The 26,865-nt window shown below is 43.0% G+C and overlaps 1 protein-coding gene across 1 annotated transcript in view; it reads right to left on the bottom strand.

The window, feature by feature from the left end:
* NPEPPS (aminopeptidase puromycin sensitive) overlaps positions 1–26,865 on the bottom strand; it is a 60,499-nt gene that overhangs the window by 7,433 nt on the left and 26,201 nt on the right. Inside the window, exons 4-17 of the mRNA XM_005301860.4 lie at positions 25,225–25,346; positions 23,385–23,492; positions 22,209–22,409; positions 21,617–21,713; positions 21,474–21,507; positions 19,887–20,001; positions 16,505–16,669; positions 15,104–15,208; positions 14,588–14,648; positions 13,477–13,586; positions 8,430–8,493; positions 7,395–7,534; positions 1,816–1,950; positions 136–355 (exon numbers count right to left, since the gene is read on the bottom strand). Coding sequence (XP_005301917.2) covers positions 136–355; positions 1,816–1,950; positions 7,395–7,534; positions 8,430–8,493; positions 13,477–13,586; positions 14,588–14,648; positions 15,104–15,208; positions 16,505–16,669; positions 19,887–20,001; positions 21,474–21,507; positions 21,617–21,713; positions 22,209–22,409; positions 23,385–23,492; positions 25,225–25,346 — 1,677 coding nt within the window. The remainder of the gene's footprint in view (positions 1–135; positions 356–1,815; positions 1,951–7,394; positions 7,535–8,429; positions 8,494–13,476; positions 13,587–14,587; positions 14,649–15,103; positions 15,209–16,504; positions 16,670–19,886; positions 20,002–21,473; positions 21,508–21,616; positions 21,714–22,208; positions 22,410–23,384; positions 23,493–25,224; positions 25,347–26,865) is intronic.

Raw genomic sequence — 26,865 nt, 5'->3', positions numbered from 1 at the left:
ATTTTTCTAAACACACCAGCAGCAATGCCCCATCCCTCAAAATGCTTTGCACCCCCCAAAATTTTTTAACCTATTCACCATATAGCAGTATTTCAAACCCACTATTAAATTCCATAGCATAAAAAAATCTCCTACCCTCTCCAGGTTTGGGGTCCCATCCCAGCCTCTCTCCTATGGGTGAAAAGACATCTTTCACAAACACCTGGATTTCCTCATAGAAGTCTGTGTGGGACAAGAGAGTTGAGAGAATCCCCAGGTTACAGCTCAGGTCGCTCCACACAGTATAATTGGGCTCATTCACAAAAGCCTCCATGACTTTTAGAACATCTACAGTGCTAATGATTCCAGCTCGGGCCTGGGAGAGGAAAAGAGACAAATTAATCTCATCTCCAAACAGAACTGAAACAGTCAATAGTTCACCACATAGTTATTTAACATTCTTTCCTCTTCACAGTCTACAGGGTCAGAATGTGAGCTGCACTTGTGTGTGGAGAAAGATAGTGTCAAGATGGGTCTATTGAGAGTTTCTCACCTGCCTTATTAATAATACACAGCACCCAGAGTGCACTGAACTGCAGACAAAGCACTTTATAAAAAGGAAGCTAAGGATAATAATGGGAAAAATCGAGGGACAGAGCTTAAGCAACTTTCTCAAAGTCACAGTATGTTTGTGTTAGGGCTGAAAACAGACCCCTCCCCCTGAGACCTTCCTTTCTCCCTGTCAGATTCTGTATCCACTGAAACCTCATTTTGGATTAAACATCTAAATTTTACTTGTTACCATTTTTGCTGTTTACTTTTTGCCCTTCGTTCAGTTGGGACAGGGAAACTAGGGAAGTCAGTTTCATTTCCCAGTTCTTGTGCGCTAGCACAAAATTGTTGTTTCCAGCACTATGAGAAAAGAATTAAATAACTGTTTTTTAAAAAAAAGTGTCATGAAAATATTTTTGTTCCGAGCAGTTTACAATACCTAAGCTACAGGCCAAAACTACTGACAGCTTCTCCTTAAAAACTGTAGCAGCTAAACCGTGGCATACTTTACAAGCTTAGGACTACTTCTATCTCTAAAGTTGCAGGAAGTCAATGTAGTCTCAAAATTGTGTTTAAATCCCTCAACTGATTGCTGACCGGCAATATAAGAAAGTATGACTTCAGTTACAGGCGCTAACTGCTCCAAGAGCCCACCTTATGGGACATTTGTATCTTCTAAAGGTGATACTCAAAGCTGGTACACCTTGCTTTAATGCAAATCTGTGCTTTGACACTGTGTCCAAAACCACCAGTCATTTCTTTCAGCAAAAGAGAACCTTATCTAGCCAATTTCAGGAAAGGAGAAGGGGGGTCGACTGTTTCATATCTAATGCTCAAACCCTCTGCAGTTTCCAAAAAAAGTGTATAGTAGATGGGACATAAAAATGGATTCTGTCCCCAGAGGGTAGACAGTTGACAAGCTTCCCCAACAAGCCCTTTACTCAAAACCCTTTTAGGGATCAGGAACTAATCCTGACCCAGGTGAGAGAAGCAAGGGAAGTTTTCCAGATACTATTTGTTTATAAAAAAACCCACTAAGTGTGAAACACCCCTGCGGGAAACAGCAAAACAGAGTTGCAGGTTCAGGTTCGTGCCACAGGATTTAAATTTATACTACAAGTTCTAACTTGCAAAGCTCATTAATAATCCTCTGTATACAGTAATCCCAAAGGTGCTTTGACTCCAGGAACAGAGCCTGGCTCTTCAGACACTGATAGCTACAGTAACTGTAGTTCATCATCATCTGCAAAGCGGACAACCTAGGGCAGGAAGCATGTTGCTCACCAGAGAGAAGAGATCATTCTGCAGCCCAAGCCTGTCCACAGGGGGTAGGGAGAGGTCTTGGATCGCTGGTATTAAACTCTCCAGCATGTCAGGGCTGTACTGAGTACGGTAAAACCCTACTGTTCCCAGGTTTAACTGAAATACACCAAAACAAAACCAACATTACCAGCACTGAATAAATAAGCACACTGTTGTCCTTCTGGAGTATATGGAAACAGTTTTCAAATAGTCCTTGTCTGTACATGCAGCAGAATCAGCCATGCAGTCATTTAAAAATCGTAACTATTTTGCACAGCACAGAGGGAAAAAGAAATTAAGAGGTATGAACAAGGGAGAACAGATCTGAAATAAGGTGTGCTGAAGCAGAGATATCCAGAATGGCAGAAGCAGCAGAGGTGAAAGCTCTTGCACCATTAGTGGTGAGTTTATGTGGGGGAGACAGAGGCTAGTATTTAAAATTAGTGGGGAAGAGAGCAGAGAGAAACTAGTTCCCTGAGGTAGACTGGATCAACTCCATAACAAGGAGGGCAATTCTGAATGGAAGCCTAAAGCGAACAGAGTGTCAGTGGAGCTGTTTGAGGATGGGGTGACATGGACATGCATCTGTATATGTCTGAAGGCAGACCGCAGCATTCTGGGTCTTGGAGGAATCAGCGAAGGGGACTGCAGTGTAGACACACATCTAAGTACAGAGGAAGAACAAAAACTGCGGCATCTAACGTCACTCCACAACCAGCTCAATTCAATTCTGATACTGGCAATGGCAATGCCAATGCAATATTTAGAAACCGTCCAAATCAAGTTTGCAGATCTCTTTCTACTTCCTGCAGAAAGACAACTAAACGTCTCTGTCCTGTGTAAAAGTGCTGTGTGATAAGTAAACGTGATAAACGGCACGTCAGCTGAAATAATATTACATTTCAATGACTCAAGCTGGGTGTTCACACGTCTGGGCTGGTTTAACCGTGTTAAGATATAAAGGAGCTCAGCCAGGCTTTGAATTTATCACCCAAACAGGACAGAGGGAAGTTCATACCTCTGCAGGTGTAACTGCACCAGGGAGTGGGCTGATTTAGCGAAGCAAAACAAAGGATGGTGATTCTCTCTCAGAAGGGCAAAGTGATATTTCAGACAATATGATCTCTACTCTGCTTCTCCCATTCTCAACGGGCATATCTGAAGGTTAATCTTGGTGGACCCCACCCAGGGCGCTACGCTCCCCACTTTAAACCTCTTAGAATTCCCTGTGTTGGAGTCCAAGGATGCAGTGTTCCTCCTCTAGCCAGTAAGAGGAATGCAAAATCTCTTCTCAAGAAGATAGTAACACAACTGAAACAAGCAGGAGTCAAATCTGTCAAGTCCCAACACACCACAAATAGAACAACCCTTGAACACCACAGGACCAGAGATCAAGCACCACCATGCAGCTCTATTCTGAAAAGTGACTCTGAAATGACATTGTAGGGTTCCAGATGTGTCTCACTGAGACCATATCAAATGATCTCAGTTTACAAACACAACTATAAAAAGCAACAGAGGGTCCTGTGGCACCTTTAAGACTAAGGCTTGGTCTACACTAACCCCCAAATCGAACTAAGGTACACAACTTCAGCTACGTGAATAACGTAGCTGAAGTTCGAAGTACCTTAGTTCGATCTTACCTCGGTCCACACGCGGCAGGCAGGCTCCCCCGTCGACTCCGCGGTACTCCTCTCGTCTAGCTGGAGTACCGCAGTCGACGGCGAGCACTTCCAGACAAGACGCGATAAGTCGAACCCAGAAGTTCGATTGCCAGCCGCCGAACTAGCGGCTGGGTATAGACGTACCCTAACAGAAGTATTGGGAGCATAAGCTTTCGTGGGTAAGAACCTCACTTCTTCAGATGCAAGTGAAAGAAAGAAGTGAGGTTCTTACTCACGAAAGCTTATGCTCCCAATACTTCTGTTAGTCTTAAAGGTGCCACAGGACCCTCTGTTGCTTTTTACAGATTCAGACTAACATGGCTACCCCTCTGATACTAAACACAACTATGTTTTTTTGTTACCTGCTAGCCTTACAAGTTCACCTTGGGTTGGGTTCCTTCCTTCTCAGGCATCACTAACTATCACAGATATCGCAAGTCAAGTCCCGCCCTCACTGACAAACGTGTAAGTCCATTGTCTTTTAAGTTATGCACTCTTATTACTGGTGAGGAGGAAGGAACTCAGCTTCATTCTCTGATTCCAAGGTGAACTTGGAAGAACTGCCAGCAGGAAAAGAGGATGTTACTTACCTGTAACTGGAGGTTCTTCGAGATGTATGGTCCCTACGTGTATTCCATATGTGGGTGCACATGTGCGCCATGCACCTGAGTCCGGAAGGTTTTCTTAGCAGTGTCTGTTGACCAACACGTGCGTTGTGCATCCCCTCATGCTCGCAGCCGAAGGTATAATAGGTTGTGTGGATCAACGCTTCTCCAGTATCCCTCTTACTGCTGAGTACTCCAGTCAGCAGCAGAGGGGATTGAGGGCAGGTATTGGAATACAAATAGGGACCACACATCTCGAAGAACCTCCAATTAGAGGTAAGCAACCTCCTCTCCTCTTTGAGTGATAGTCCCTATGCATATTCCATACAAGGTGAGTAGTGAGCAGTGCGAAGGCAGGTGCGAGGACAGGCAGTCTGCAGTATGGCACGGCCTACAGCAGCACCTGCAGCCGCCACTTGGGCAATGGCATAGTGAGACGTGAACGTGTGTACGGAGCGCCAGTTGCTGCATGACAGATGTCTTGCCACGAGACATCCGTGAGCCAGACTGACATGGCTGCTTTTGCTTGCGTAGAGTGTGCCATGACTCCATCATGGGGCAATCTATAAGGGCAATCTGCCATCATGGCCACCAGCTCACTGACCCATCTAGCTGAGGTGATGGCCAACAAAAATATCACCTTCATGGAGAGGTGAGAGAGGGAGCACGTTGTCAGCAGCTCAAAAGGTTGCTTTGCGAGGGTGGAGAGAACGAGGTTAAGGTCCCACAGGGGTGTGAGCTTGAGTACTGGCAAGAAGGTATTGAGTAAACCCTTCATGAAATGGATGGTGGTAAGATGTGTAAACATAGAGGCGTTGTCCATGCGGGAGGGAAGAGCGAGGGGCACCGAGCGCCACCAAATGGACTCAGAGGTCTTGCAATTGAAAAGGCCTGACATTCTGAGATCAAGAAGGTAGTCGAGGACGATAAATACCACACTCGGTGGGTGTTGATGGCAGACAGCCCACAAGATGAACTGTTGCCACGTAGCTGGCCCTGGGGGATGCCCTCCTGCCTTGGTTAAGGATGCCTCACACTGGGGTGTAGCAGGCTCTGTCTACCCTTGAGCCCCATCCAAATACCAGGTCGAGGTGAAAAGTGCCTGGTTAGGGTGTCGAACCTGGCCCCAATCTTGTGTCAGGAGATCTGGGAGTGAGCGGAGGCAAAGTGGCGAGTGAGTGGAGAGTATGAGGAGGTCTGTGAACCAGAACTGGTGTGGCCAGAACAGGTCTACAAGTATGACGGTAGCTTGGTCCCGTCAGATCTTGCATAACACTTGTGGGAGGAGGGGAATGAGGGCAAAAGGCATAGCGGAGGTCACCTGTCCAGGAGAGGAAAAGAGTGTCGCCCTGTGAATCTTCCCCTCTGACTCCCCACAGCAATAAAGGGGCAGCTTTTGGTTAGCAAAGGGGCCCCCGTGGGATGCCCCATTTGTGGAAGACGTATCAGAGTCTGACTTTGTGTAACTCCCACTCATGGTCAAGGTAGAGTCCTTCTGAGTGTGTCAGCTAGGGAATTTTGGGTGCCTGGGAGGTATGTGGCTTGGAGCGTCATGTGGTGTTTGATGCACCAGTTCCAAAAGTGGATGGACTCATTGCAGAAGGCGGGAGACTTGGCACCACCCGGCTTGATGTACACGACCGCTGCGATGTTGTTGTAGAGCAATTGAATGTGCCGAGACCAAATGAGAGGAAGAAATGCCTGGCATGCAAAATGGACTGCCCTCAGTTCCAGCACATTTATGTGCATTCTGACCTCTTGTGGCATCCAACCCTCCTGGACTATGTGATGGTCTAGATGGGCTCCCCAACCCACGAGGGAGGTGTCTGTTGTGATAGTGGCCTGCAGGGTGGGAAAGATGAAGGGGGTCCCGACCATGACCTTGGAAGGATCAGTCCACCACATGAGGGAGGCCAGAACTGTTTACAGAACAACAATTCTGGCCCCAAATGGTCCTTGTTGGGTATGTAGATGGAGAGGAGCCACAGGTGGAGGACACACATGTGCAGACTTGTGTGTGGTGTGACGGAGGTATGTCTAAGAAAAGAGAGCGAGAGAGAGAACGAACAGCAGACCATGGCGCGCGGCTTGAGATGCAGGTCTGCAATTATGGCTCTCAGAGTGGCCGTCCATTGGGAGGAAGGCTCATGCCACAATGGGGTCGAGCCATGCCCCAACAAATGGAATCATCTGTGTAGACAGGAGCACTGACTTGTCCTCGCTGATGCAAATACCTAGAGATGTCAGGAGAGTGCAAAGGTGAGGATGGCAGAGGTGAGTTCTTGTCGGGATAGCACGACAAGGATTCATTTGTCCAAGTAGGAGTACACAGAGTAGCCGAGGCAGCGTATTTGTGCTGCTATGATGGCAAAGACTTTCATGAAGACTCACGGAGCCGTTGCTATGACGAAAGGAAGGACGTGGAATTGGTAGTGGTGATGTCCTAGCTGGAAATGGAAAAATTTCTGGTGGGCCGGATGAATGTCGATGTGGAAGTAGGCATCCATGCCAAGAGTCACAAACCAGGCCCCGTGGGGGAGAGATGGGATAATTGATACCAGTGTTACCGTATGGAATTTGGATTTCCTGATTAAGGTGTTTAGTAGCTGAAGGTTGAGAATGGGACAGCGCCCATTTGATATGGAATCAGTGAGAGACTGGCCCATAATGTTATTTCATGGAGTCACCTTTCAAAGTACTTCTCTACCTTAAGAATGATTATTCCTTAACCTAAGTAGTTCATATGACAGCAATCCAACAAGGTAAGTGTTTTTCAGTTTTGACATTTAGATTCTGATACACGCACCACTATCTACAGAAGACCTTAACGCTGAATTTTTCACTTGCAGATCTGTATTGGCCTGGTAATAGCCAGTAAAAACTCTACACACTCGTGAAGATAAACAGGACTATTTTGGGCCAGGATGGGCTTAGTTAAGCTGTGGTTGCTATGGGGATGCACAAGAAGCCACCACAGTTCAATTCAAAAGCTGCCTCAGTTTAATGGCATCGCTCAGCTTTTCCAAGCGTGGACTCCTAAATGGTCTGAGTTTACGTTGTCTAGAACGCTCTTGGAAGCAAACCCTCAAAGGGAAAGGACCTCACTAAGCAGGCGCTATGGAGCAGAGCCAGTGCAGGGTAATGCAACCGACAAGACCCACCAGAAGCACAGCAAGCTTGCAACACAAAAGAGTAGGAAAGGAAAACAAATGGACCGAATGAAGCATAATGGAACATCTCAGTGAGGTTGAATTAAAGTCTCATGCATATGTTCCCTTCTGCACAAACTCACCTTCACCCACTGGCCTGGTTTAACATCTTTCAAAACCAACGTCAGCTCTGGCTTGTCCATCAGCACTTGCATTTTGGCACAGCTGGGGTCATCGCTTGTACAAATACTAATGGGGACCATCCACAGAGGGCAGTCCTCCCCTAAACACGGGAAAGGAAAAATGAAGCCTGAGGAAAGGAGGTAGCAGACACTACTCGACACAGAGGTTCAGGCTGATGTTCCAGCAGGTTTCAGTGGCCAATTGAACACAACAGTTTAAAGTCAGCTTATTCTGACAGTCAGAAAAATGGCAACGATTCTGAGAGAAAAGGATCATTTTAGGATCTGACAACAGGAGTCCATATATCACTTCTGAAATAAAACATTTTAATTTCTGTACATGCAGTAGCTAACCAGCAGTTGTAGCTACTTAAATTATAAACGACAAGCTTGTGCTTGCTCTTATACATGGAGAATTTACTCGGTTACTGAGGCCCATAAGATGAGCTCTTTAAGATGGCAGTCAAGGCCCTAGACTGGATATTGAACAAAGGTTTAAACATCTTGCTACGATAATATAAAAGCATTTTACAGGTGCAAGTCCCTCCCCCATACATGTGATAATAACATGCAGACTCAGGATACATCTACACTGCTGAGGAAAAACTCACAGAGCCGAGTCTCAGAGCCTGGGTCGACTGACATTTGGGCTCCGATTCCTTCCCTGCCGTAGGTGTCAGAATCTGGGCTTCAGCCCAAGCCCAAGCGTCTACACTGTTATTTTGAACCCCACACCCAGTGAGGCTGAGTCAATCGACCTGGGCTCTGAGACTCGGCGCTGGGTTTTTCTTTGCAGCATAGACATACTCTAAAAATGCAAGCGCACCCAGGGCTTAGCTTAACTTTGGGTTTTAACAAGTATTTAAAAAAAATCTAAATCCTAAAAGGGCACCTGCCTGTGCAATCAGACAGTGCAAGAGTTGAGTTTCACGGAAGTGCTGGCGCGGCATACAATATGATGCACGGCTCGACTCCTGCTATTAGCCTTCATCTTACCGCTATATGGTCCACTGGCACAGAACTTCTTCTGGACTAACTTCAGAACTTTGTCCTCTTCTTGCTAAAAATGGAAAATAAATGCTAGAGTAGTATCGATTTCAAAAACTTCCATGATGGAAGAACATTGACATGAAAACTCAGAATAACTGGAAAATGTTTTTTTTCCCAGTTCCCCTTCTCCCACTGCTCAAATCAATTGGGGCAGAGGTTTTTTTTTTTTTTTTTTAAACTAGCAAGCAACACAGCTGGAAATGGATACTAGGGTATCATTCACTAGATTCAGGACAGAGTCCCAGCACATTTAAAGATCCATAGAGTTTAAGGCCAGAAGGAACTTCTAGATCATCTAGTCTGACCTTCTGCATAGCACAGGCCATTCAATTTTACCCAGTTGCCCCTATATTAAGCACAATCACTTGTGTGGGGCAAAAGCGTATCTTCTAAAAAGGCATCCAGTCTATAAATCGAGACACCAAGAGATTAAGAATCTGCCACATCCCCCTTGGCAGTTTGTTCCAAAGGTTGATGCTGCATGCAGTATTCCTGTATTGGTCTCCCCAGTGTCGTAGAGAGTTAAAATCACCTCCCTACTCCTAACTCACTACTTCCCTGTTTATACATCCAAGGATTGCATTAGCCCTTTTTGCCACAGCATCACACTGGGAGATCATGTTGAGTAGCTTATCCGTTCTGACCTCTAAATCACTGCTTTCCAGGATGCAGTCCCCCATTCCGTAGGCATGACTTGCATTCCTTGTTCCTAGAAGTATAATTCTGCATTTGGCTATATTAAAACACATTTTTGTTGGAACAGGCTCATCTTACCAAGCCATCCAGTATCCCTCAGTATCACTGCCCTATTGTCATACGTTATCATTCCGCTAATCTTTGGGTTAGCCGCAAATTTTATCAGCAGCCATTTTACGTTCACTTCCAGAGCATTGATGAACATGTTGAACCGTGGTGAGCCTCGGGCCAGTCCCTGCAGAACCCCACTAGAAACACCCCTAATTTGATTATTATTCCCCAAAATGATGAATGGAGATTTCAGATCCACTATCAAGAGTGGCCTCCAGTTGTCACTAAGGTATGAGTTCCTCATCTGAAGTCCCCAGCCTGTCCCATAACTGCAGGCACAGAGAACCAGAATCAAAGCCGCTGAAATTCAAACATGTCCTTAATCTGTACCAATGCCGAAAACCTACTGGGAGTACAATAGGGTCATTCTTCACAGGCTCACCTACTCCAAGACTGACAAACTGTAACCGTGGCAGTTAAGTGTCTTCAGTGCAGAAAAACATTTTTATCTAATATATTCTAGAAACCAATAGATAAAAAAATTCAAACAACAGGTGATAGAAAGAAGCCCATATATTTTAATCCCTGGTATAGTATGATTCTGTGAGGCTATTCAAGTGTAAAGACAAGACACAAAAGGAAAAAAAATAGGCAGAGAAAAAAATGTTCATTTTAGGAAAATCAGATGCAAGAGAATCCCAACTACAGCAGTGGTGATAACTGCCAAGTGAGAAAAGTGAAACAGGTATTTGGTGCCTGGAAGGACTAATCTGAAAAGAACAGTATCAGGAAGTCGTTTCCTGCTTCTTGTAATTAACAGGAACCAGAGCACTCATATCGTCGGAAGATTGCCTGTTACAGCGGTGCTGGGCTAAGGTCAAAGGCTTTGGAAGAAAAAGTATCATTTACATGCAATGAGATTTTACAGGTGGACTCCTAGAATAGAGAGGTAATAAAAATACTAATGAAGAGTAGAGGCAGAGACAGCTTTGCCACAGTCTGAAGGGAAATGAGGCTTCCAATGGTTTGAAAGACTGACAAATTGGTTATATAGCACATATCTTAGAGATTAAATGCTCACAAAAATACACTCAGAAGTGCAATCAAAGGCTCTTCAGGTAAGGCAGGAAGTGGTCCATTAGCACAGCTACTGGAGGGAGAACTTCTCCTCTACTGGAGCTTGGGCACATTAGTTACACAGGGCTGGTCCCCAAAGCCTGCCTGAGTCAGGCAAAATTTGTCAGGCAGCACTTTTCCCAAGCTAATGCATGCCAACTTTGCCAAGTTTTTAGGGATCCTCATTCAGCCCTGGGGTGACTCGGGACAGGTTATCCATTCATCCTTTATTTTTCTTTAAAGTTGCCTTGCCACTTTTGCTTCAGAGTGGAGAATTGGGTTCCAGCTTGCAGGAAGCACGAAGAAAGAAGCCTGGGATGATTGTCAATGATTTAAAGTGTGACGGAATGGGTACACATAGCACTTCCCCTCAATGAGTAATTCTCCATTTTAAACAGTGTCAAACCAAAGTAAAGTCCACCCTTTTCCATTTAAAGGTGCTTCTAAACCTGAAAGTATAGGGCTTGAAAAGTACTGTAGGTTAAAGCCCCAATAATCAGAATTAAAGTAGAGGACGTGACAGTAGCACCCATAGTAAATATTCCTCAAGATGTTACGGTCCACTATGGTTCCCATAGAACATGAAAGACAAGTTAGCTACATGTTTGCAATGCAACATGGCACCAAGAAAGGCAAATACAACTTTGGTCAACATTAGTAGAGGCATCTATAAAATCATGAATGGTATGGAGAAAGTAAATAGGGAAGTGATATTTACCCCCTCACATAACCCAAGAGCTTGGGGTGTCTCCTGACGAAATTAATAAGCAGCTGGTTTAAAACAAAAGGAAGTACTTCACACAATGCACAATCAACTTGTGGAACTCATTGCCAGGGGATGCTGTGAAGGCCAAAAGTATAATTGGGTTCAAAAATGAATTAGATCACTTCCTGGAGGACAGTTCCATCAATGGCTATTAGACAAGATGGTTAGGGATGCAATCCATGCTCTGGGTGTCACTAAACCTCCAACTGCTAGAAGATGGGACTGGACAAAGGGAGTGGATCACTTGAACTTGCCCTATTTTGTTCATTCCCTCTGAAGCATCTGGCATTGGCTGCTGTCAGAAGACAAAACACTGGGCTTGACGGACCTGACCCAGTGTGGCCATTCTTACGCTCATCACATCAGAGCAGGGGTCAGCAACCTTTCAGAAGTGGTGTGCCGAGTCTTCATTTAGTCACTCTAATTTAAGGTTTCGCGTGCCAGTAATACATTTTAACGTTTTTAGAAGATCTTCTGTAAGTCTATAATATATAACTAAACTATTGTTGTAAGTAAAGTAAATAAGTTTTTTAAAATATTTAAGAAACTTCATTTAAAATTAAATTAAAAATGCAGAGCCCCCCCGACCGGTGGCCAGGACCCGGGCAGTGTGAGTGCCACTGAAAATCGGCTTGCGTGCCACCTTTGGCACACGTGCCATAGGTTGCCTATCCCTGCATCCGAGTATAGTAGAAGATAGTGGTCTATAAAGTGTTAGTGAGACCTAACATATTGTATGAAGTCATAAGTGCCTCAACACTAGATTTTAAGAGAAAAAGGAAAAATTAGTGGTGATAGAAACATTAGCTTATAAAAAGTGACTAAGTGGCTAAGCAACTACTAATGACAGGGACATGAGAATCATCCAACAAGTATTTGAAATGTGTAACATCAGTGATGGAAAGACACTGTATAGGATGGTATGAACTAAAAGTAAGGGGATGACATTAAAAAGGGGGACACTTACTGAAAGTGAGATTAATTAAACTGGAGAACAGTTTCCAGGAAAAGTGGTAGAAGCCCCTCTACTTAAGATACTTTGTCCACTCTAATGTTCAATTATGAAGAATATACGGTAATCCTGTCCTAACAGTGTGATGCATCTAACTTTAATGATGCACTTGCTCAGAGAATAATTTGCCAATTTTACTGCCCCATTATAACATTCTTAATGTATATGAGGTATGATGAATTAGAGAGAATTAGAGGTCAAGAGACTAATTTCTATGCAGTGTTTCCACATTTTAATTTCAACCACCACATATCTCAGCTCCTCATTCCTGCAGGTGTCTGAGACAGTCTCGCTCTCTGAATGTTTACAATGCTGCCAACCATATCGAGAAAAACAGCAAACTGAAAATGGGTCACTAGAGAACACAAAAGACTTCAGAGCAATTGAGGGCAGATCAGTCTTCTGGCTGTACCATTTCAGAAACAGGAAGTCTATCATGGCAGTTCATTAAACTCTTTCAGGAATTATTTCCCCAATCTCAAATCTTAGCACCTGCATTAACCAATTTTCTCCCTGTTAATCCCAGAGGGCACAGACTATTTCAAGTACATTGGAGTAACATCAGTAAAGCTTCTACATCCCTGTCTATAAACCTGGATGGTATGTTTCCTTTGAGAAACCTGAGCTAATACAGTCCTTCACATCATTCATTCAGCCACAGGATTGCTGGATTCACTTTGAATTTAACTCAGAAAGTGACTTACTAATGGATCACGGCTACCTTTGCCATACACTACGAGGATCCTAGGGATTGTAGCCCACTAGCAAGACTGGCCATGCATCTTAATCCACAGCTGATTCATTAACACAAGGAAGATTGATAGGGCCAGTCTCCTAAAGTCATTGTAATTAAACTGGAATAAGAAGTGAGTCACGCCAGGTATTCTCCCCCCTATACTTAATGCACACACAGAACAAAAAGGATACTTAATGTGCTTGGAGCTGGATGCATCAGGGGAATGAACTCCATACCGCTGTGAACAGCATTCCCCAAGGAAAGTGACAGAAGCTCCTCTACTTAAGATACTTTGTCCAGTCTAATTTTAAATTATGAAGAATATACGATAACACCCCTCCCCCCAACAGTGTGATTAAACATAAAAGTGACATGCTATCTAACAGCATTCTCCCTCCCTTCAGGGGCAGATTTTGTCACGGAACAAAAGCAAGTCACTGCACTGCCTCCTGATCAAACAGAAGAAAGTTAACGTTCTGAAATGACTGGATACTATTAAAAGTGATCCAGGACACTCAAGAAAGGTAATGTTTTCTTCTGAAGTGCACAGGAACATTTAGTGTAACTAGAATTTCAAAGCATCTAATGATGTTCTGTGTTTATCATCACAATTTACCTGCTCTGCTTCCACATAAATGAGTGGAAATCCCATTTGTTTGGTCCATGTACTCATTACAGCAGCAATAGGTTTACCACTGGATTTCTCCAGGCTCTCCCAAAGGTCCTCTGTAGAAGAAAAATCATCAGTCTAAGAATTCCCAGATCCCCCCCTCCCCCAAACACACACACAAAAATGTAAATCTAAACACGCATTAAATGCTGTTAAGGCCACTAGACTGGCACCATCAGGAGTCTAATTTGTGTCATTTTATTTATTCTTATTGTCACAAATATACCTAATCAGAAGTTAAAGATGCCTCCCTCTGGGGTTTTATGCTCCATTTTTGTAAAGTTACACTATAACAGAGATCACGCAGTTAGAATAAGCAGCAGTTTAAACCTCCCATGGAAAACATCAACCTCTTCATTAGGATTCCAAAGAGCACCATTTGTAATGCATTGTTATCCAAATGTCTGGAGTAAGTAATAAAACATTCAGAACTGTAACAGGCTTCAAAAACAACTGCTCTCTTCTCTACATACTTTCCCATATTACGCCCAGGAGCATTACTGAACATCTGGATCACTTGTACCTAAGTGACACAGAGAGCCCCTTATTCCACCTCAGCATTTGAACTTCGATACACAGTAAATCGCCATGTGAAATAAGTGCCAGGATACGCTGGACACAACCTCATTTGATCCGTTTAATCCCACATGTGATCAGTTCTGCAAACGGAAATTTGCAGAAGCCTTAATGGCCAATTATCAACTTACTCTGAAAAACCAACCGCTCATTAGAAAAAAGCCTCAAGGGCAAAAATTCTGAATTCGACTATTGCGTAGGCAGCTTTACTGGGGTAAATGCAGCTCTTTCAGATCATTGTGCCTGTGTACTCCGGAGGTTAGAGAAACAGATTGGGAGAAAGCCAAGAGTATATTGGGTTCTAATCCAGGCTGAGCGACTGACTCATTACATGACCTCAAGTGCAAGTCTATTGACTTCCTTGCATCTCAGTCAACTCAGCAGGGAAACTGGGTATTTTAGAAACCCAAGATACCGCCGAAAATTGAATTCTCCAGAGTTGAGCTTTCCTGGATAAAGTACAAGAATAACTGCTGATTACCTGTAGCTGCATTCCTCTGCTGGAACCTGGTTAAGTACAAATGCATTCCTTTCCGAAAATCCTAGAAACATACAATTAAACATGTAATTGCACCAGAAAGGAGGTGCTTATTGTCCTCCGAGTGCAGTGCGCTTACTTCCACACACCCGCCAGGGATCCCTAGCACCGGTTTTACTTATCTGCCACTCCCCTAGGACGTGACATTAGGCAGCAAAATGACTTTGTAGCATTGTTGGTAGATGGCATTCAAGTTTCAAATGCACTTGGAACTTTTAAACAATCATGTTTCTATGTTGTCCCAATAGTTTACTTCCTCCTTGAATTTATTCAGGGTGTTTACATTTCCTCTTGAAGTGTAGTTATGACTCCCCAAAACTGAGTGGGAGAATTAGTGTTCAGGAATATAAACGTTCAGCAACCAGAAATCACAAACATATACCTGTTTTTAACTGTTCAACAAGAGTTTTTACTAATAATCTGCATTGAATTGTGCACAATAGAATTGTGCATTTTTACCTCATCTCCAATGTAGTCATGTAACATTCGGATTACAGATGCGCCTTTGCTATAAGAAATAGCATCAAATATTTCGTCTACTTCAGATGGGTGGCCCACGCTGACCTGGGATTTACAATGCGTAGTTAGAACAAGCAACATCTTGTCTGCAACTCTAGCTCAAAAGAACAGAGCAAAAAAGTCTCAATAGCCAACGCTAAAACAATTTTCTTATTTAATAGTTCAGCTACAGAGGAGGTTCATGTAGCCTATCTCCATGTCTGAATCTCTTACTAAGCCTGCCTAATGTGCCTCTTCAACTAGATATGTTCAGAGATGGTGGCACCAGGATTAGTTTATAGGTTGACAGTCTTGTGCTTAGCTTCCAGCACCTCATAAATAGGTCTAAAGGTCTTGCCCCAGTCCTTTGTGGCCCATGATCTACACTCGAACACTCACACTTTGACTTGACTAAATTTGGTTGAGCTCAAAGTAAAAAAAATAATATAATGAAAACTGGTTACTGATAAGGCAATGCGAAAAGTTAGAGTACCAGCACGGTACCTGCCTGTGGGTGACTGCAGTACATCCACAAGTATCCAAAATTCCCTGTTATGCAAAGCAGGATCATGCCCCCGATATCTATTATAATCTATTGATTATCTGAAAGCTTGACTGAAGATATTAAATCCCTGTGTCATTTATATAATGGAGGCTAGACTATAAATATAGGTGAATAGATCCAATAGCTACCACCTCATCTATACAAATACTCAGCAGATCAGCAGCCTAATTTTCAAAGTGTTCAAAATGACACTTTATGCACATTTTTAGGTTAAGGTGCCAGACTGACAGCCCAGAAGACTTACATTCTTATTTGTTAACAGGTACAGCACAAGCAGTGGCAACGAGTTTCCTCATATTGTCCTGTTAATGGGCCTCCAATTCTGAACCAGAGTGACCAGCTCTAAGGATTACAGGGAAGTTATTGCCCTCTGGTCTATCCTTCCCTCACTGCTGAGACTCAAAGGTACCAATTAGGGGTGGTTGCTTCTAATGTGGGCAAGTATTGACTAGGAACTGGAGTGAGACCCCAACAACTCATTTCACTGTCGTCAGAGAAAAACCACGAGTTTTGGTCACTAGTTTGCCAGCTCAAGTCAGTAGAGATGAAAGGGTATTTAAACCATTACCAATTGCGTGAGCTTTCAGATCTCCCTTAAGCACTACTTTTACTAGAAGAGGCCTTCCTATTTTAACAGAAAATCTACTAGATGTAAAAGCAATTGGAGATTTTTCCTTTGCATTGTGAATACCTGCACACTTCCCTCCTTTCTAGCTATCAGTGGAAGGTTTCTACCCAGAATTCCCAGTTGAACTGAAAGAGACAAATAATGCCAATAGCAGGGAGTCACAGCTCACTTCAATAGGATGACTGTTGTCTAAGGCATCGAGCTCTTGAGCTCGTGTGTAATCAGCCGAAACAAACTGAGTCCAGATATCATACTCTGGGAAGCAGTGGTCTACACAAAGATACTCAATCCAGGAAGCAAAGCCTTCATTCAGCCAAAGGTGGGTCCACCATTCCTGGAAAGAAAAGAGTATTTGAATATAAAATGCTTTATTTCACTAGTTTCACTTATTTTTTAACACTCTTCCTACTCACTCAACTAAAAAGTCTGCATTACAGACTATAACCTATTAACGGCCCAGTTAACCGCAAATCAGAGAGAAAGGTCTACTGAGATGGTGTCTGAATCCCCCAATATGGAGACGTCAAATTCAGGAAGTGGAATAGAACACACAGCAGACTGTGTTACACAACAGTATCCCCTTTAGCCTTAGAACAGCTCGTGAACTGAACTGAACCCACTGCAGAATGATCTACCTAGCAACTGTTTGCTAGGTGAGCTGTGCTTCCAAGAACTCAAAAGAGAGGGCAAACCTGCGGGTGGTACAAAAGTAATTGCATATTAGGCTGGATTTGAGGGCAGAGCCACAGAGGGAACAGTTGCAGGAAGCTGACAAGGGAAGACCAGATTGGGGAAGCTGTCTGTGGCATGGAAGGCCACAGTTCAACAAAGTAGCCAGATCCTGGGGAATCCACACATTCTGCTAATTACGGAAAGGCCTCCGTCAATCACAGCCTCACAGGAGTTTTTGTATTAATGTCCTTACAGGTAATAGAAAAGGAGTTTGGATACCTGAGAGAGAAAGAATACTGTTGTAAACAGATACTGAAAACCTGAAATCTAGTAATTAATTATTATTGGGGGGGGGGGGGGAGTTAAAGTAGTTTCAGGATTATACCTGTCCAAGACACACTCGCTGACAATTTTTGCAGCTTTACAATTATATGTCCTATATTTTAAGATGCATCCTCCTTCCCCATGCCTGGCTAAGAGAGACAATGCCTACTGTACTGAGGGAGATAAGGAAACCGACTACATATGAAACTGAAAAAAAAATGAGAGGAAAAGGCTTTCCCATCCTCTTATTTCTTTCAGATATAGTACTCTTACTCATAAACCAGTGGTAGGTAAATTCAGATATGTTTGATTAAGTTGCCAGGTCTATTTAAGGAGAAAAAATTGGAAAGTGATGCAGAGTCAACCCAATAGAAATTCAGCCACACAACAATTCTACTTCCTGGTTAAGAATGAAACATCACAGAGGGAATTCGAAAAGGAATAATTTCACTGACATTCTACCCAGATAAGTCCAACATTATTTATTTTTAGAGTGGAGCCTGTTCAATTTTCATTATAGTTCTGATTAAATCCGTTTCCAAGACAAAGTTCCAGAACTTAAATATAGTACTGGTGCCAAAGGATTCATGCAACTGTGAAAAATGAAAGATATTCAACTTTACTTTCAAACTCCCAACAAGTCAGGTTTTTTCTGTATTAATTTCATGACGTGTAAGTGGCTGTCAGTCACATGCTAAGTGCAACAAGCTGCTAGCCTATCCCAATGAAAACTAAAGACCGGGGTGGGGAGATGAGATTCCCGTCTCGTTGCTCAGGCATCCATTTATTTCTCAGAACTATTTTGATTCCAATTAGTTTAATATCTTCAGTGTTAAAGAGCTGGCTATCTGGTAAGATCCAACATTGGCACACTGTAACCACGATGTAACTGACACTTCCTGCAGCGATAGTATCTTTGTTCCCTGCGTACAACAAGCTACCTGAACTGGGAAAGTGAAAGACTTTCACTTCACAAAACATAATCCTATTTCAAATACAAAAAATCTGAAAATATGAAAATTAAAAGAAAAAACTTTATGAATGGCACAAAGCTTCAAAGGGGAAAGAAAAGGTAAAACTTTTTATCAAAGTAGCAAAGCCCTTACAAGACAATATTGCTTTGTTAAATGCCTTACTGTACTGGTTCTCAAGGTGTGGTAGACCACTAAAGGTCTGTGAGCCACCGGTGGTCCCAAAATCACTTGCTAGTGATCCACAAAGAGCTGGTTGATCACACAACGCCGGCTCTCAATTTCCAGCTGCCCGATTGCATTCAAAGCTAAACATACATTACATACTATCCTAATATTACTTTTCAAATTAATTGCTGTTGCTGTGACAGGGATGTGACTTGAATCACACAGGGAGGTGGCCTGTGCAATCGTGAAAGGGAAAAGACAACTTTCTATTATGATGCGTGCCACACTATGGAAAAGGCTGAGAACTGCTTCCTTACTAGTTTCCCTGGTGAAGTGACATATAAATCTCTCTTCCACCGAAGTCATGACCTCTGTTTTGGCAGCCTAAAAGATACGGCTAGGAAACTGCTGGCTCCAGAAGCTGTGCTCCTTTTGCTGCAGTGCTTCTAGTTCAATTACCAAACACACTCTGCTTCTGGCAACAAGGCTTCTGAACATTTAACAGGGTTGGCTTCCAAGGACCCATTAGCAGGGTTGTTGTTTTTTTTGAGGGGGTGTCAGAGGAAAGAAAGGAGCATCAGGCTACAACAGCACTGTAAAGATCTAATCAGGACAGGCAGACACTTCAGTAAACATGGCTTTCGGGTTTGTAAGCACAGTGGGGAGTTTATTAGCACCTTTCAACCTGCTGCCTCTCCTGTACTTTTATTCCCATCTAAATGACTTCAGCGTCAATCATTCAGAAGACTGGTTCCCTATAGACCCAAAATAATCTATGTCAGCTACTACCAGGCAACTTTTCAACTAATGGATTAGAATAATACAGTCCCAGTGTCACAAACTGAGAAGGCCTGCTTAGTAAGAAAAGTTCCTGATGACACAGTGAATCATCCCTACCAGAAAGGAAAATAAGGATTTATCACTTTAAAAGTAATCTAATATGGTGGCTTAGCTCATTTCCATGGAAACCTGCTGTTCTCTTCCCACTCTCTGGCTACATTCAAACAGACTAAGTCAACTTCTTAACATTAATTCACGCACACATGAACTAGAACAGGTTAATTAGCATTTTTCTGTTTATACACCTGTTCTTCAGGCGCATCTGGTCAAGTAGGTATTTTAAAGTCCACTTTAAAGACAGCTTTTTAAAGTATCTAACTCAACATGTCTATTCCCTTTTACATGATACTTTAGGGGGCACTTGAAGAATCTAATCATAGTTAGGAGCAGCATGACAAATCTAAACATATATGTCATGTCTCATCTTAGTTAGCATGCAAGCTCCTTGGGGTGGGGACAGTCTCTTTGTTCTGTGTTTGTACAGTGCCTAGCACAATGTGGTACTGGTCCATGTTTAGGACTCCAAGGTGCAATGGTAATACAAATAATAACAAAAATACTTTAAATATTAGATACCATAGTTACAAGGTTTCCAAACCACTGGTGAGCAAGTTCGTGTCCCACAACCAGAGCAACCCACTGGCGGGACGAAGAGCAGGAATTTTTGGGATCAATCAGCAGTGCAGTCTCCCTGTTTTTAAGAAATAAAGAGAGATTAATTGAGCAGCACAATCTGGGAAAAATAAGATTTTAAACAGTCTGAATTACCTAAGCAAGCTACAAACATGATCCGCACAACTGAAAAACAGAAGTTGTTTCAGTTTGCACATAAAACAGTTACATTAAATTTCAGAGCTGTTGGGATGACTTGGGGCAACACTTCCTCAAAGTATGCATGAAATCAAGGGCAAGAAACCCAGACAGGAGAAAAACTTTACTCTGCAAAAAATAGTCCAGCTACATGACTAGAAAAAACAGGGGAAAAGTCTCACCTTGACTGCAGTTTGCTTTCACACTTCATAACGTATGCAAAGCAAGTCTTCTTTCCCACACTCAACCCAGAAGGAGTCACCACTCATCCACGTGCCCAGTCATCAGTTGTGTTACATTTACCATCTCAGAAGCATACGAATATCCACACACAGACAGACACACACACACTCATTTCACTTGTGATCCAATAAGGGAACGCTAAAGAAATCTGTGTCATAACCATGGCTCAATAGGTCAATCAGAAGAGACTTTCAGACTCCTGCGACTCAAGGAGGGAAAAATTGTCTTGGATAAAATAGAGCCTGCACATTATGCCAGCCTCTTATCTATCATACAGGTAACAGGCAAGACTGCCAATCTGAATGCAAGGGGAGAATGTAGCACTAGCATTAAAGCAGGCTTACAAAATTCTACACACCCAGGGCAAATAATTTTTGCACAGGGAATAAAATATCAGTTCTCGTCAGCATGGTAGAGTGGGCAAGTAGATTTTGTGCATGGGCTAGTAATTTTTCATGACAATTTTGTAAGGCCAAATTAATGGGGTAAATTTAAAAGAAGAAAAATCCTGAAATCTCACTTCAATGCTAATTAACCTAGCGCTAATGAGAGTCCCATGTTGCAGAGGCTGAAGGGAGCACCTTCCAACAGCTCAAAACAAACATGAGACTATCAAGCAGAAGGTATGAAAGTTTGGTCATCTGATCAAGCAACTGAAAATGGAAGGCAAGCTAAAGTTTTTAAAATTACTCAACCCACATGTTTGTCCTATGGTTGCAGAAGTTTACCGACTTGGCTAGAACATGCAAAAATCAAAAACAGTTTTCTAAGCTGCGTAAATAACTACAGAACTATGGGGGGGTTGGGGGGGGAAATGTAGCCAAGAAAACACTTTCTTTTTTTGCAGAAGCTGCTGCTGCCAGATGCTTTTAAAATCTTTCAGGCTATCTTGGCCAGTAGCCTTAAAAGCTCATTCTTGCCCTTCTGAGATGTGAACACCAGTGCATTTTGGTGTAAAAGCCTAAATTACTCAAGACTGAAGCTAGAGTTTGGAGGAAGTTACTCAACCTTACTTGGGATGAAGCCCAATTATTATATCTCCCTAAAACCAGTCTGATTGCCTCCAAAATTAGTGAACAAAGGGGGAAAGACAGTATTTTAACAGCATACCTATAAGTAACAAGGCCCCAGTTCTCCATGGCACCTTTATAAAATAAATACAAAGGTTTATTGACATTGATACACACCTCTTCCTAAATGTTTAAAATTCAAAGAAAATCAATACCGTTCAGCAATAAAGTGAGTTACTTTACCAGCTGCAAAGTCTGCAATAGCTATGAGATCAATTTTAGGAAGAGGATAAGGAACATTGAAGTAGTCCTTATAAAAAGGCAGAGTTTTAGCAGCAACCTATAAAAAGATAAAAGGAAAAACCTAGTAAACATTTTGAACTAACTCGCAAGGATAGGCCAGAACTGACATTTCCACATGGCTGTAAGTACTCCAGAAAGCAGCACATACTGGCTCTCTGCCCCAGAAATCCCACTTCTAAAATGTGGGACTTCCAGGAATGCCAGAGTACCAACATTGGAAGTACCCCTGTTTTTTCCAGGCTTCAGCCAATCTCTACTATCTTACATTGACTTTATATAAAAGGTGATCATGCTAAATCATCTCAGTCGGGTCAGAATCTAGATTTTTGTCATGACTTCATGTTTTATTTGTATGTAATGAATTTCAGTTTACTTTCAAGCCTTGTTTCTCCATGTCACTAATCAAACCAAAACCAAAGCAGCATGACAAGTTTCACATTAATTGTGCTGTTGATAGAACTCAGCCAGAACGTAGGCTCCCCACAACTGGGGACTATACAAATAGTAGAGAAATCACTTCAAGCGCATTTACCTCTAATGCAAACTTTCCCTGTTCTGCTTTGCCAACAGGAGTGTAAACACGGACTAACACACCATCAGACGACCTGGTCTCTACAAAGTCATATTCTCCCACCACAAATGCTACTAGGTACGTTGACATCACAGGTGTGCGGGCAAACTTCACTTCCACCAGATTTTCATCATCGGGGTATGGCTTCCGATCAGTGACATTCTTTCCAACCAACACAAAAAGGAATCTGATTAGTTCCATAAAAAGCAACACTGGATTACAACTTTAAAATGCTCATTACATTTATAGTCCCCAGCTGAAAAACAAATACTTAATTTCTATAGTTTACTCCACAAGTCATATTTCGCACCGCAGTAGCTAAGGTCTGATGGATAGCTTTTGCTATCAGTTCCTGGACTCCCGCTCTCCAGGACTGGTGACAGGACCCATGACTATAGAGCCAGTTTCCTCTAAAAAGTTTCCAGAGCATGATTCTTTTGTTCAAACACAGAAAGGATGGCTGCAACAAAATGGTCGATGGACAAGACTTCTGGCTTGCATTAACACATTACAGCATCAAGCTGCCTGAGCAGAAGAAACTGAGTCCTAACTGAAAATGGCCTTTATTAGTAAACAGTCATCCAACAATAGGAGCCTGCAGGATGAGACACTGAAGGGTGGTTTCTCAGTGGCAAATGACTATTATGAAGATTTACACCATATTTGAAATGGGGAATGTGAAGATATCCCCTTTGTACCTGCGATGAAATTGCTACCACTCGCTCCTGTTACGTCTGAACTTTAATTATCAGCTCTCCAGGGCAGAGACTGGTCTTATTCGTCTAGAAAATGCCATGCATGTCTATGTAGCTTTCTAAACAAGCAAAAGTTTTATTTTTTTCATTCATTTAATTGAGCAGCACATGTCATGCCACGTGTTAGGACTCGTTTTAATAAACAACCCTCTCTGGCTTGTGCAGCGTATTTAATTTCTGTACTAGCGTCAGCTAGCAATGGATATCTACTTTTAAAAAAGCTTCCCTCAATCAAGTATAACTGCTTAGTAATGACAAATACTACAATCCATCTTCCTATTAATGGGTGTCACCAAAACACATCACTAACTTGCAAACAAAACCGCTACACAGCCAGTTGCTATTAAAAACTGAGTTCATTACTTGCACATTAAGCACTTACCATATTTGACAAAGCTACTCTGTCTTTAGGGATGACCAATGAGATATCGAATGTTGCCTTAATAGCAGGTTCATCCCAGCAAGGGAAGGCTCTGCGAGCATCAGTGGCCTCAAGGAAATAAGAGCATTAACTGAACAAATCTTTCACAGAGATTATCACAATGAAGCACATAAAAATACATTCTATTGATAGTCTGGCAAGCTAGGGTCAGTCTCTGCTAGAAAAAGTTTCCTTGTTCATCTTCCTTGGCCCTTGGATTAGTATGTTTTCTCTTAAACTATATGCTAATTCACTCTCAGGTTAAAAAAAAGGGCAAGAGAAATTCATCTTGTGTTGCCACTGAAGTTTACAGTCCCTGAGCAAAATTCAGCACAACCATGACCCAAGTAATGCTTCAGTCATGTAAAAGGGAGGGTGCACAAACATCCATAGAAAGCACACATGACCCCTTGGTTGCATCATCTCATTAGACTGCACACACCATGGTATGTTTTATGTGCATTAGATAAAGGAAAGAGTGCTTCATGTTTTTATTTATGTAACAAACTAAGACAACCGTTAAACCGTAGTCACCAACCAGTCGACTGCGATCGACTGGTCAATCCTGGAGAGATCGCGATCTCCGGCTGCTAAAAATTTGGCAGTGCAGCAGGGTCCCTGCCTGCCCCGGCCCCACACCACACCTGGAAGCGGCCAGCAGCCCCGGGGGAGGGGGAGGCAAGGGTCATCGCATGCTGCTCTTGCCTGCAAGCACCGCCCCCACAACTTTCATTGGCCAGGAATGGGGAACTGTGGTCAATGGGTGCTGCGGGGGCGGTGCCTGAGGAGAGGGGCAGCACGTGGAGCCACGTGCCCTCCCCGGAGCACGTGGGCCCCTTACGGGAGCAGCGTGGGGCAGAGGCAGGCAGGGAGCCTGCCTTAGCTCCGCTACGCCACCGCCTGAGGTAAGTGCCACCCGGCAGGAGCCAGCACCCAATACCTCTCCTGCACCCTAACCTCCTGCTCCAGCCCGGAGCCCCTTCCTGCACCCAAACTCCCTCCCAGAGCTGCACCTCTCACCCCCTGTCCCAGGCTCAGCCCAGAGCTCCCTCCCACACTGTGAACCCCTTGGTCCCAAGCCCAGTGCCCACACCCCCTCCCAAACCCCTGCCCGATGAAAGTGAATGAGGGTGGGATGGAGGGCGACGTGTGTGTGTGTGTGTGTGTGTGTGTGTGTGTGTGTGTGTGTGTGTGTGTGTGTGAGAGTGAGAGAGAGAGAGAGAGCGCGCGTGAGCGAGCAGGGCGGGGCCTCAGGGAGGGGGTGGGGTAGAACTAGGTTGCCCTTAAATTCAAAAAGTGATCGTGTGCGCAAAAAGTTGGAGACCACTGGTTTAAAGAATGGTATTAAAATGTAATGATGTTAAGAGCTATAGAATACTTGAGACAGAAGACAGCACACAATCTGAGTGCCATTAAGCTATTGGGAGTAAGTCAGAGAGTCAAAGTAAAATATTAGTGTACTTTCAAAAGGCAATTTATATGGACATTTGGTTCAAAGCAGCTGTTAAAGGGATTTGTTTCTAACACTGCAGCTGTTATACATATGCATATACTATATATAGACAGAGACTTCGACTGAGGAATTTGCCAGACCCTGGATTTGTTGACTTTTAGGTCACAGTACAAAGCTTATTTTTTATTACCTTCTACTTTGTTGAGAATGAGAAGTGGAAAATATGGATTCTAAAAAAATCAGGCCATGCATGTAGTTGAGACTAAAAAAACTGTCCCCAAATCTTCTCCCAAGAGTAAACCTTATATTATGAATGACCCTTTCTGAAAACAAAAATACAGCTCATACCTCAAACTGAGTGACAGCAGCATAGCGCGTGTCTCCGGAAGGGGTGGTATATTTACTTCTATAGAAACCTTTCATTTTATCATTCAGCTCTCCAACAAAGTCTATCTTTAACGTCCCCGTCCCTGTGACAAAAAAAGAACAGATGGGACATGTTATTTGGAGGTGCCAAACAGAACATTTATTTCGTCTGGTTTCTCAGGCTGGGCTACTTAGTTGGCTCACTGCCCTTCTGAAATAACTCTTCCCTCCAATTCCTCCCCACCCACCGCTCCATCGCCAGCACCCCTCGAACCCTCCCCTTTTTTGGCAGCACTGCATAGAACACTGCTCAGTGGCAGCTAAGCATTAGGAGTAATACAAGCAAAATCTAACCAGCCATGGAGATATAGCACTTGACCGGTGTAGTACCTGTGAGGCTTCTGCTTGTATTCACTTTTTCTACTTGATTGTAACCAGACTAAGCTCTATCTTTTTACCCAATTTAAGGACCTGATACTGCAACTATTACAAGTGAGGGATGCATGACGGGATGTTAGTTTTAACTCTACGCTCCACAGGTAGGCTTAGAAAGCCTATTTATATGGAGTGCCTAAGCGGATATTAATAGAATCTTATGAAAATCTAATACAGTAGTCAAGGTAGAGCTGTCTGCACTCTGACATCCAGGATTTATTCTGCCCTTGATGCCTCAGCACACAAGGGGAACCTGATCTTGCTAAGAAAGGCAACATGCCAATAACCTACAGAATAGAGCACAGTAACATTTGTATCTGCATAGAATCTTTACAAAACTGCATGCACAGATAAAAATATACACCTTATTCAACTGTGGTGTCAAATTCCAACCTAAAAAAATCTCTCAGAAAACGGAACTGCCACACAGTTAACAAGGAGTTTGTATATTCACAGCCTGGAGAGCACTACATTAATTCAGCTTAGCCCTTTCTGGGTAACAAGAGAACAGATCAACAATCTCTCACATAAATAGCTCCTAAGCCTAACTCCCAATGGCAGGCAGATGATTAGAATCACCTCAGGTGTTCAAGAGCAAACTTCACCATTACCAAAAGCAAACAATCACAGAATCATCATTTAGTTCTATAGGCCCAGAGTCGGACACATCAACGTAACTTTATCACAGGCGCTGTTTACTTAGTGTGTCAGCGAGAATGTTCTTTGTAGAGCAGGTCTCAAGTCAAGTGAATGTCATTTACAGTGTCAATGCAAATTAAACTTTATTCTAGTGCAATCCAGCCACTGATACAGTTCTAATGTGGAATCAACTGCTAACTAAGGAGCTAGACTGACAGTAATTTTTTAAGGCACAGGCACAATTGTTCTTATTTAAAATATACTCTTGCAAAAGCCTACTAGAATTCTAGAAAAGAGGACCTACAAACCTTTAATCCCATCATTGTGTTTTAATTTCAACCTGCTACCGCCAAATATAATTGAACAAATAGGATTCTTGTACATTTCAATCTTCTACTGGCTCACTATAATGAACAAACTAGACCAACTGGATAAGACCTACATGCATAGAATCAGACTTTGTGCATCTGTACATGAAACGTGAAGCCTGTTGCAGCTCCCCATTCTTTCTTGGAGGGGGCGGGGGAGGAACGTCAAGAACTGAGACAA

The sequence above is a fragment of the Chrysemys picta genome, chromosome 24 (genome assembly GCF_011386835.1).
Source record: "Chrysemys picta bellii isolate R12L10 chromosome 24, ASM1138683v2, whole genome shotgun sequence".
Lineage (NCBI taxonomy): Eukaryota > Metazoa > Chordata > Testudines > Emydidae > Chrysemys > Chrysemys picta.
This window is presented reverse-complemented; position numbering and strand designations above follow the sequence as displayed.